Source organism: Trachemys scripta, chromosome 2, assembly GCF_013100865.1.
Source record: "Trachemys scripta elegans isolate TJP31775 chromosome 2, CAS_Tse_1.0, whole genome shotgun sequence".
Taxonomy (NCBI): Eukaryota; Metazoa; Chordata; order Testudines; family Emydidae; genus Trachemys; species Trachemys scripta.
This window is the reverse complement of record NC_048299.1, coordinates 40,308,784-40,321,475: the sequence shown is the minus strand read 5'-3', so window position 1 is coordinate 40,321,475 and position 12,692 is coordinate 40,308,784. Positions and strand designations below refer to the sequence as shown.

Sequence of the window (12,692 nt, the reverse complement as noted above, 5' to 3'; positions counted from 1 at the left end):
CCACCAAGAGAGTGGAGGAACTTTGTCACAGTATCCACAAAACAACAAGGAGTCTGGTGGCACCTTAAAGACTAACAGATTTATTTGGGCATAAGCTTTTGTGGGTAAAAAACCTCATAGTGGCATACAAGATGCATCTGAAGAAGTGAGGTTTTTTACCCACAAAAGCTTATGCCCAAATAAATCTGTTAGTCTTTAAGGTGCCACCGGACTCCTTGTTGGTTTATTTTTTTTAGGAACACACTGACCCTCCCCCCCTAAAAGATAAGGTCAGGATCACAGTATGTAAAAGAGATGTCTTAATTGAAGCAACATGTATAAGGTTATGGGTGATGATTAGCCATGTCAGGGGGCAGTAACTAACTATGTCAGTGGGGCAGTACATAACTTCGTTTGTATTGGGGTATAAAAATGTATCCCAGAGGGAATGTCTTTGTCTAGCCTGGGGAGGAATGGAAAGTCCTGCCGTTCACTGAGCTGTTCCATTGTTATGGGAATACATATATTAGTGGTTGGTAGAGTCTGTAGGATATTAGTACCATGCTTCATCAACAATAAACTTGGCTGGGTGCCTTCGTACCTTAACAGATCTTGTGGTCATTGGGTGGTTCGCTTAAGGTCAGCTGTCTGCGCAGAGCTGGGACAGCACACAAAAACACCACACACACACACAGCCAAACATCTAACCCAGTGATTCTCAAATTATGGGTTGGGGCCCCAAAGTGGAATGGTACCCCATTTTAATCAGGTTGCAAGGGCTGGCTTAGACTTGCTGGGGCCCAGGGCTTCAGTCCAAGCCCCATCACCTGGGGCCGAAGCCCAAAGGCTTCAGCCTTCTGCAGTGGGGCTCAGGTTACAGGCCTTACTTGGTTACACCCCCTTACTTGGGGCTGAAGCCCTTAGGCTTCAGCTTTGCCCTCCCCCGTGCCTGGGGCAGTGTGGTTCGGGCAGGCTCAGGCTTCTACTACACGACCCCAGGAGGGGGGACAATTTTTGTTGTCAGAAGGGGGTGGCAATGCAATTAAGTTTGAGAACCCCTTATCTAACCATACCAACCTCTCTCATTTGTCCCCATTTATGCCCCTCTATAACCCCCCTCCCCTCGCTGCAGCCCCAAACCCCTCTCCCCCAAATCCCTCCACTCCTCTGCCCCCTAATACTCTTCCCCTCTCAGGAAGCATTCACATGTCTAATTTCCCCACCCACAGTCCTCCCAAAATCAAATGGCCACCCTTGACTCACAAATTGTAGCCACCGCCAGCCACTCAGTGCAAAACTCCTTTTGTCTTAGGTGGGGGCTTGTGATTAATTGGTCTGTAGTTATGTTAATAGAAGGGTCAGTTCAGAGCCATCCAGGGTGAGCTTACTGTCAAACTCAACAAGCTCTGTGATTCACCCAGTGATTAGTACCCCACAGTTTAACAGTATAAAGGAGCAGAAGGAAACTGGGGTTTTTTGGGGGCGTGGGGGAGGTGGCAGGATGTAACTTGGGAACCCTTCAGCCAATTGACCCCAAATTTGGTCACTAACAAACAATACCCTGCCCCTCCATGAGGCACACCAAATTTCAAAGCAATCTGATTAACCATTTGGATTTAAGAGCACTTACAAAAGGCACACTTTAAACCACATAAAATGGCAGGAATGAAAACCTGTTAGCCATTTTGTATTAGCAAAAGCACAGTGTATAAAAAAAAAAAGTACATTTTCTTAACATTTTTTCTCAGTTTGGGTCCTCCAAATATTTAGTGGATGCCACATGCTGCCTTGGGTAAAACTCAACAGATTGAGACCACAGTGACCGGCATCTCATAAATAGTTTGCTCTTTAGCTATACCCCTTTCCCCCAACCTAGAAACTTCTTTTTCAAGTGCCTGTTTCAGGTTTATATCTCTGGAACTCTTCGCTCAAATGACTCCAAATCTAAGTCACTAACTCCACTCTTCACCCTCCTGAAGCACACCAAATTTCAAAAAGAAATCTGACTAAGCGTGTTGATTTTAGAGGACTTAGATCAATTTTTACAAAGATGTCCAGATGAGTGGTGCTTGTGTGCCTCTCTAATATTTTTCTCCCCACAGCCACCCGGGGTTACAATCCTAAGTGTTAAGTCAGTCACACGTAATTTTGTAACTTCCGTTAGATGCAAAGTCTTACCTCCGAACAAAAATAAACATCTCTTACCAGGCAATCTTGTGGGTTTCCATGGTGCAGAATTTGGCACATAAGCATGTTTAGTAGCAGTAACAATCAGCTGATTGCCCAGCTTATACTGAAACTTGATGAAGGCAGTGCCATCTGCTCCTGAGGTTCCAGAGGCAATGGAAATCTGGTTGGTAAAAATCTCAATGAAGGCTTCAGTTACCGGCTGATGTGTGCTGGCATCGCTTACATGGACCTTCAGCGTCACTTCTGTAATGACAGACAACCACAATGATTAGCCTTGGAAAACGATCGCTTCTCGGCTCTCTATGAGCTGTGGCGCAAACGTAATATTAGTTAGAACAAACTAAGATGCTAACAGTAAGATACGGGGCTCAATGGTAATCTCTGACATACAGATGTATATTGCTATCAATCTTCCCTACCTATGATTCTCTATTTTAGGTCATGGTCCTCCAGAGAGGTTTCTTAATTCTATAGAGCTGCCCCCTGCCAGTACTGCATGCACAAGCACAATGTTTCATATATATCATTTATATGTATGGGTTCTGTCACACACTGCAGGATACCTGCCATGCTCCCCTGATCTTTACTCTGCTGTTAGCACAGAATATTGAGGTGCTTATACTGCACCCATCACCATAGTATCTGGGCAGAAGACAACCAGTCAGCATAAGCAGCAAAAAGCAATGGCCCGAGGCAGAACAACTTTATTCACACTAGAATTTCAGAAACAGCCACAATGGTGCATTTTACTGGGGAGTGGCTTAATTTGTCCTTACTCCAGAAACTAACTACTCCTGCAAGTGCCTTCAGATGTACAATTTATTTGTCCAAATTAGAGGCACTCTTATGCCTTTAAAATATGTGCTACGTCATATTGCATTTGATGGATAAGAAGCCAGATATACACTGTGCGGCTTGTGCTACCAAGTTCCTCTATTTCCAGGACAGTTTCCCCTCCCCACAATAGTCCCCGACTGACCCCACTCCAATAGCCACTACCATAGCAGCAGCCATGCCCTGTGTTCAGCACAGCGCTCGAAGTGCTAGCAATGGTTCCACCCTTTCACTAAAGCACTACTCAGGCTTCCCCTTTGCCATCTGTTATCCTCTCCCTCCCATTCCCCAAAGTATGGGCCTGACCCATCCCTCCCACTCTCCCATTTTACGCAAATCTGCTGCTATCCCACTCCCTCCCCCTATCTCCGCATACCCGATTCCCCAAAGCACTGAGATAATCTGATGCAACCCTCGCCTTCCTGTTCATGGGAATTCAGCCAGACTCCTCACTGACAAGCATGTTGCTCATGCTCCAAATGCAACTAATTTCTTCATGTGCTGCAGAAGGAACAGAGCATGACCTCATTTTCACTTCAACTATATTTATAAATAAGCACTAATTCTTTTATATAAAACAGTAAGGGGGATTAAGTTCTGTTGCATGTATAAATATTTTGTAGTATTAACCATTTCAATTTTATTTTAAACTGTACATACAGGCACTAAAGCAGCAAGAAATAATAGCAAGTAAAGCAAGAGGGCAACAAATTTTTCCTGTAAAGTTCAGTGGTTAAATAATATTGAGTATGCTAGTGAAGATGAAAACTTGTCTAATGAAATCCTTCAAGTAACAGCACCTCCCCTTATGGGCCATGCATCAGCAAGAAAATATTAGGTCCTTTCAGAAATTTAGACCCAAGAGGCTTGTCTACATGGCCCCGCAATTCGTATTACAGGGGTGTGAATTGCAGTATCTACTAGAGTGCAGTGCTGCACTGTAACTCCCCTGTGTGGATCCTGCAGGTGCAAATTAGAAGGTACCTAAGAAGTCACAATTCAAGGTAATTGCACCTGCGTTCCTTCTCTGTGGTCTCTCGATGGCACCCAGTCAGGCTCCCAGTTCCTCAGCCATCACCTATTGTGGGTAGAGACCTGCATCTCCCTCCCTCCTGACTGGAGTCTTTTGAGGCTGCACAGTTCTCCCCAGCAAGCCAGACTGCCTAAAAGGCCAGCGGATGTGCTTTGCTTTCTCTCCAGAGACTATGAACGGCATAATTGCTGCAGTCACAAGATACCACACAGTTCTTTCTGAGCAAGCACATTTATTCTCAAGGTGAAAGCATTACAGAGAAAACATAATTAAAAATGATAAAAGAACCTACATCCATGCAAAAACGTTTACCAGAGGTCACCCCAACTCCAGCCTCAGGCTATGGTAGGTGTCAGTCCTTCAAAACCCACAACAGGATATTCCCGTGATTACAAATTCTAAACTGTCTCAGATTCTGAACCAGAACCACCATGAATAGTTGAGTCTTTCCTTTGTAAAGCTTGGGCCTTTGATAGAGGCCTCATGCAACAGGTGATCAGCAGACAATGGTCCACTCATCAGGGCATAGCTTCGAAAGGCTGGGTTTTTGCACAACCAGAGGTGGGGAATTTGCATTAACCCCTCCCTAGATATTCCCCAGAAAAACTACTTAGCACTTTGGCACATTCTTGTCTGGCACATTGTTCAATATAGTCCTTTGAATCCCTAGGTCTCACATCTCCCCCGTAGAGAAGTTACATACGATCGCTACCTGCAATAACACATAAACTATTTATTTAATATAATGGAACCCAAAGTAACGTAAACTTAATTCAATAAGGTCTCCCAAGGATACTGCAGGAAATTACCATATCTGTCACAACTAGTTTGCGTTTATGCAGCATGTTAATGCATACTAGATACCTTTTAGTTTGTGCCAGAAGTGTCCACAGGGAGCAGTCAGAGCGCAACACCCTAGTGCATACTGCAATTCACACCCTTGAAGTCTGAACTGCGGGGCCATGGAGACATAGCCAAAGACTGCACTTACAAGCGCAAGAATGCTAAGTGCCAGAAAGCCCTAAACAAAAATCCCATTTTAATTCATCATCGCCAAAACACCTCATTTTGTAACTTGGCAACCAAGGGTGCCAGTTTAAAGTAAATCAGCATGAAGTATATTCTGGTCATTAAAGATTCTGGGTTTGTTCCCAGTTTTACATTTAATAGTTAAAAATCCTAACATATATTGAAAAAAAAATGTACATACACGTGTATTGCAGTAGACCCGGACACTAATGTATAACCATACACATGGTGCCTCATAAGGAGTCCCACCTTAAACACTAGTCACAGACTATTTTTCTACATGTATTTAAGAAGTAGAAAGGCAAGGAGTGAAATGCGCTGTTATTTTTGAAATCTGCAGAAGACAAGTGTTCTTAGATCTGAAGTGAGATAGGCAAGTTGTTAGCATTTCTTTTCCTTTTGACTTGCCTAACAAAAGCTAGAAGAACAAGGGCAGCGAAGGATAACGAGGCATGCATAAAAAAGGAGGGCAAGGAAACAAGGCTAACTGAACATTATGGTAACAAGAAATGTCAGTAACATAAGAAGCACAGTTCTAAACAACTAGAACTAATAATATGCCAAGAGAGATCTAGAATGGAATAGGGGAGGAGACCAGAAGTGAAAACTGACAAAATGTCATACATATTGAAATTTTTCTCAAAATTTAAAATTTTAGAAGCGATCACTAATAGAATTGAACAAGTGATGAAGATATTTTTATTACTATCTATATGTAAATCTTTTTCTCTTTCCTAAAAGAGAGTGGAGGACTATGGGTCCTCCCCTCCAGGACACCCCATTCAGATTTTCTTCCTATTTCTTCTCCACACAAAGCCCTGTGTCAAGGTAACTCTTTCTCTCCAGTAAGAGATCAGGGCTAGATCTGACTGTCCGCAGGAATACTGCTACCAGTCTGGTACAATAAAGGCCATTGGACAGCAATGCATCCTGCACTTCTGGGAAGTTAGGAAAACATACTGGAAATGCTGTTCCAAGTCAATGTCACTAGATCACTCACTCAGATTTTATCTATTCCTTCCTCTTTTTTTTTTTTTTTTTTGTACTGGAGGAAAAAAATCCCTGTAGATTGAACAAAGACATCCAGTTCCTCTTTCCTTGTTTATCTTAAATGACACATTGTGAACCCGCAAAGACCTACTTAAACAAGGGTTCTCCCTCCCCCACAGCTCCTTTTTGCTTCTTATCTAATCCAACAGTGAAGTCACGAATACTGAACCTGCAGCATCACAACAATTTCCACAGCAATAGACTGATTACAGACTTCAACCAGGCGAGAGATTGCTGCAGGAAACCCTTTCTCAAAACAAAATGGTGTTAAGAATGAGGCCCCGTAGTAAGATCATCTCTGTAGAAATGGAAAAGTCAGAGGAAATCTAACTGCTGCACAGAGATCACAGCCAGAACTGAAATACTAGAGTAAGTTCTATTTAAGGAAGAGATGGGAAGTGAGGGATTTAAGGAGGGTGGGGAGAGAGAAAGATAAAGACAGTAAGCAATTCTAGATCAGACAGTCTGACCTCAAGTTAACAGTGAGGTTTTAGAGTGAATTATTAGATACACCAAAAAGGAGTGTTTAATTAGTAAAAGCTGCTTTAGGAGAATCAGTATGAACTCAGGAAGACAGTATTTAAAACGTTTGGCAAAGTTGTCAGCTGGAAATATCAAGAAGATAGACAGAGGAGATGTAGCAGATGCATTATTCTTGATTTTACCAGAATACCACAGCAGAGAGCCACGTTAGAATTAAACACATATGGGACTCAAAGGAAGACTCCAACATGGTTGGAAAATTGGATGAAGAGCAGAAAGCAGAGAATGCAGGGGGGTGGGGGTGGGGAAGAGGGGAAAGATGTACACAGAGAATATGCACTACGGAAGAAGAGTCAGTAGCAGTCTTCTGAAGAACTATATTAGTGTTGTGCCTTTTTATTTACAAAAGTTATGTTCATTCATTAAAACTAGCAGAAAACAAAGTGTCTATTGATTCTATAGGTAAGGTCTTGGAGGAAGGGAGGGAAAAATTAAGGTTCACAGCATCATTGCAATTACAGTGCCTTAGCAATTTTATATGCCTAAAGCAAGTCTGAGACTCAGCTATATACTAACTCCTTTCTTTCAGATGCTCCCAGGGCACTGTCTGGATGGGCAAAAAGGACAGGAAGGCTTGTCTACATGAGAAAGTTGTACTGGTTTAACTTAAGGTGTGATTCTAAACCAATTTAAGATAAATCAGTGCAACTTCTGTGTGTAACAATGCCTGTTTTTCAACCACATTAGTTCACTTGAGTTAGCTTAACATGATCAAAGTCCTGATGCTCATTAAGATACTAGCTAATATATTTCAAACCACATTAGCTGGCCACATGGTAGCTAGTAGGGCGTGGTTAGCAGGCCCAGGTGTACTCTAGTAAGGAGCTAAAAGGATTGAAAAATACACCATTTTTGCACATCAAGACAGAGACATCGATGATAAACTATTGTAGCAGTGTCAAAATGCTGAACTATCTGCAACTCCTACTGCTAATTTCCCTGTGCTGAACCGGTACCTCCATAAGCAATAGTTTCTGTTGGTCTCTGAGGAAATTTTGCAGCTGTACAAAGAAAACCTCTTACTCAGCAACCCAAAATATCATTGAACACTGGGGAAAAAGAAATAATGCATATATTTATATAATAAAAATAGAGATGAATGATGGAATGCTATTGTCATACCTTCTGGAGTGGCTCACAAGCGTGAGTGTCAACCTCAGGGCAGACTATTAAGAAGCAGGGGAAAAAACGCAAACTGGTGTATGTTCTAGAATTAGATTTCATCAATCCAGTATCAAGTGTGAACTCCTCTAGCACTATAACATGGAGTCACAGTCAGTCAGTCCACTTGGGCACTCTGATCTATTTTGCCACCCAGGCAAGCTAGTCTTTGTGACCAATGGTCCCTTACATAAAAAAATCATAACAATATTCCCCAAAGAACCAGTCACTTTCCCCAGGTCAATTGTACCATCTCTCACCAAAGACTACACTTGTAGCCAATCCTGTAATAAACTAGATTTACTAACTAGGAAAAAGAAGTGAGAGTTATTTACAAGATTAAAGCAGGTAATATAACACATACAAATGAGTTACAGTTGTAGATTCCAAAAGATAATAGAAAATTCTATGATAAGCAAACTTCATATGTCCTTTAGGGCTAACCTCAGTAAAACATCAGGGGAGGGGGTGTCTTTTCCTTATGCTTAATGATTCTTGGCCCTTTAGAGCCCAAACAGCAAAAAAGTACCTAGTTTATCCTTGTCAGGGATTTATATCTCCTTTTTCCCAGAGTGCAAGCTGATGAGATGAGTTTATGTGCAGGTCTCCTCCCCATAGAGGGGGTGAGGAGTTCAATTAACAAAGTCTTTGTTCTTTTGGTATCTCACAATGGTGCATTTGGTTTCAAAAGCTTTCTGGCTGAGCAAAACCTAACATCTTGTGTAGGAAGCCAGCATTTGCATTAGAAAGGCTTCTTTCCTGTTTGATGAGTTACCATGTTACGAGTTACGGAGGGTTACAATGCAAACATTTGGTATTGCTTTAAAACATAGCGTACAGATAAGTGAAACTAATACATGCAGCATCCTACAAGCTATTCATAAGGTCTAAACACCAAAAACTTTCTTACAACTCTAATATCTATCCTCACAATACTGACACAGGTGAACCAGACTGGTTTCCCGCTATGCATCTCTCAATGGTCAACGCAGCCTTGGCATGAGCTGGCACCTGGTTTGCCAGCATCACAGCAATGACAAAAGAAAATACTCTAAAAGAATAGATCCATCAACACATGAGTCAAAGGGGCGTGTTGGGGTGCTGGAATTGAGTTTTTAACCTTAGTTCATACAAAGGAAGCAGAGCTATCTTTTTTCAGGCTTTTTTTTTTTTTTTTTTTTTAAACTTTCCCATTTCAGGAATATCATCAAGATTTGACTCTCTGAATTTTGCTAGGGGTCTATCTGGAAGATTAGACAACTGGGGTGGGAGCTTTCACAGCCATTAATTGAAGGAGCTATGGCAAAGATATTTTCACTCAATTGTATGTCAATAAAATAGGGGTTAATTTAAAAAGTTTTAAGCTTTAAAAATCCCTTACTATCTCATGCACTCAGGTGTAGCTTCCTTAATACGTGTGAGTGACATAGTCCTACTGGCTCTCCAATAATCCATAATATCTTCCAGGAAAAAACAAAGGAGATGAGACCCAAATCCCCAATCCGCCCTCTTTTAAAAAACAACCACTCTCTTTTCAGGCCTTCTCTACACATCATAAAACAGCAGAGTAAGAGAGCTTTTGTTTTAGGCTTTGCAGACTCCTGTTTAAATGGATCTGAAAACTGATGGGTGGCAAATCTGGCAGTTGTAAATGTTTTGCTTACAAATAATAAAGTATTAAAAGAGACCTATGGAAAAATCTTATGACTTAGGACTCAAGAATTCAAAAGGGAAACGGGGACTACAGATAATAACCAGAAAATTAGTAACGCAGTAGATATAGAATTAATCCATGAGACAGGATCAGAGCCACTACAGTTGTGCTACTAGCCAGAGTCGTCTTCTTTACAGTTTTACATTCCTTTGTGCTCCCGAGCAATCACATCCTATTTGTTTTTACAACAAGGACAAGCCAAAAACTACTAGTTTGAGTGAAAGCAGTCACTTAACTATAACTCTCAATTTCCAGTACTAAATTTATTCTCAGCTATATAAAGAAAACCAGTATCCTCAAGGTTATCATTTGGGAAAACCAAATCTAAACACTGACATTCAAACCTAAAATCCTATCTGGCTTTTCAATCTTTTTAAGAGTTTTTACTAAATCTAAACGTCATTTGAAGAACCCACTTGATGCCGTGTTTCATGAATCATGTTTTCCCTTATCAGATACCAGTTTCCTCAAGAACTGAGGCCAGTCAGTGTAGTCTCGCAAACCAGCCTCTTGAAAATCGTTGTGTTTTACTGACATAAGCAAATAACGGCATATACAATTGAAGGGCCTGATCCCAAGAAGTGCTAAGTATCAGAACTTCTACTGAAAATAAAAGAGAAAAAACAACAACAATAGAATGAAGTTGTAACTTTAAGCCAGTAAAGCACTGTAGCTTCCTATTGGATTTAGGCCCCAATTCTACAAACTGATCTGTGAGAACACCCTTCTACATCTGTGCAAAGACACACTGATGTCAACTAGGCAGAGGTCTGCTTCTGATAAGCTTTACAGAATCAAGGCAGTAATTATGCATCGTTGGGACTTCCCTAAGCAGGGACAAACTCAGGATATTCAAAATTAAAAGCTGTTTAAATTCCTAGATTGTGATTAAAGAAGACAAAAAAAAAAAAAGGGAAAGGAAAACAGTCTGCTCATTTAAAAAGAAAACAACAACACAGTTATTAACTTTATTTAAAGCTACTTCCTCCACACAGTTTAAGTTTACTGGCAACACACTTGGTTCTGATACCTACATGACAAATGGATAAGTTTTTCCTCTTTTTGCTTTAAACCTTTGGTCCATTTGTAAGGTCATCCTTTCTGAACAATAGGATTTCCATTTATCTTGGGGGAAATATTTGATAGAAAAAGAAATGTTCCACACCCTCTTGTCACAAATGCCAGCTCAAGTATTTATTTAACATACAATAGCAAGAAGTCTTTTTTTTTTTTTAACCAACAATCGAGGTTTTAAAATAATAGAGTAAGTGTATGCAAGTGGCTGTGTGTGGGGCAAGGAAGAGTGTGCATAAAAAATGTATCCACCAGCCAGTAACATATGGACCTTGAATTGGCTAATGAAAGCGGTTTTGGTAGGTTGCATTTACATGAACCACATCAAATAGTGAATCAAGCAAACCTGTAAAGGATCCACATCAAAACCAGACAAAACATGTACAAAACAGGGACCAATCCTGCTATAGGGGTATCTAATACATGGAATTATTTTGGTTCTTTAAGAATTATTTTGGGGAAGGTCTACAGCCTGTGTTATACCGGAGATCAGATTAAATGATCACAGTGGTCCCTTCTAGCCTTGGCATCTATGCATCAAAAGAGGGAAGGAAAATGCAGATATTCTGTGTGGGTCACGACACGACATGAGTGCTAACACCTGGGCCAGATCTCAGCTAGTTCTAAATTGGCATTGACTTCGGTGGAGCTGTGCCAATTTACAGTAGCAGAGGATCTAGCGCGAAAGGTCTGCTTCTGATTTCTGAATCTGTACGATCTCTGATGCTGTGGTCAAATTCTTTATAATTCTCAATTGCTAACTTTATCCTGTAAAGAGCATTATGCAAGCACATGAAACAGCAAAAGCAAACCTCACAGTGACTTGCCAAAATGTTCCTATGTGGCAATGATTGAACCGAACTTCTACAAATAAAAGTGTCAGGTGCCAAACTGGCAATTTATTAACAAAATTTGCTAAACAAACCAAAACAAAAGAAGCAGCTAAACAAATCCTGGTTAAAACTAGGTAACTGATATCTTACGAGAAAAGTTTAATGTATTAACAGCAAATATAAGCACCTGTTTGCTGAGAACTCACTCATTCAGCTTGCCAGGCAGGCTTTTATAGCCAATGAAAAGTTCTCCTGAGATCTAGCATTAAAAACTGTCTCCTTTTATAGTGCTAAATGCAGCGAGCTTTGTTTGGGGGTAACTCTGGGTTTTTCCATATCTCTGGATTGGATGCCGCTAGTTGTGTAATTAATAAGACCCAGCTCTTTTAGAGAAGAGGCAATCTGAAAAAGTTTATGTCAAAGAAAAAACAACAATTAAGCAGCAAGGATTCACACACCCTGTTTGAATCCTGGTCCACACAACTGGGTGGGGGCATTCTCCCCCACACCTAATAAATTGTACTCCCCTGAGCAACAGGGTGACAATGGGTGAACGGAGTCCCTTGCAGACAAAGAGGTAATAAAATGGAATAGCTGACCAGCCTTAGAAAAAAAAGACAGGGAAGATTTTCTATCAAAGCTCACAAGCTAGCAGGTAAATATATCTGGGGACCTTGTACTTCTGCAGTTTGACTTCATGGGCATAGATCAGCAGCACACTAGAGTTACCTGCAAGCCCCATAACAAGGATAAAGAGTCACCTGTTAGAGTCTCCATTCCTAGGAACTCAAAGGCAAAATAAGTAGTAGTGCCTAACTTCACTGCTGCCTGAAATCTAAGCCCCTATACTGAGTCCCTTTGCTAGTCTGACAGAGTTTGTGTTTAGGGCACAGTACAAGGCCTATCTCTAAGGCTTTTAACTAAAGGGAAATGCAATTTTGTCTTGTGGTGATGGAATCCCTCCCCCCCCCCCAAAATACTCTGCTATATTAAGTTGTGTATGTGCTTCCTGCAGTAATCTTGCACCTTCTTATAAATCAAAAGTAAAAACATATTCATTTAGCCCAACTTATATATCTATATATTAACAATACGCAAATGTGTATTCTAAACCAGAGGCACAAAACACTAATTAAACAGAAGGTAAACTAGAGTACTCCTATGCCATTTCCAGTGACAGCCAGGCTACTGCAGAAGCATGTACTTGGGTGGGTGAGGGATCATTTGAAAATATTCATCACTTGACTGTTCC

General features: G+C 41.0%; 1 protein-coding gene across 2 annotated transcripts in view; it reads right to left on the bottom strand.

Moving 5' to 3' along the window:
• Positions 1-12,692, bottom strand: part of FAM171A1 (family with sequence similarity 171 member A1) — a 140,135-nt gene that overhangs the window by 59,222 nt on the left and 68,221 nt on the right. For both annotated transcript variants that reach the window (XM_034760368.1, XM_034760367.1), the window contains exon 2: positions 2,185-2,412. In XM_034760368.1, coding sequence (XP_034616259.1) covers positions 2,185-2,412 — 228 coding nt within the window. The remainder of the gene's footprint in view (positions 1-2,184; positions 2,413-12,692) is intronic.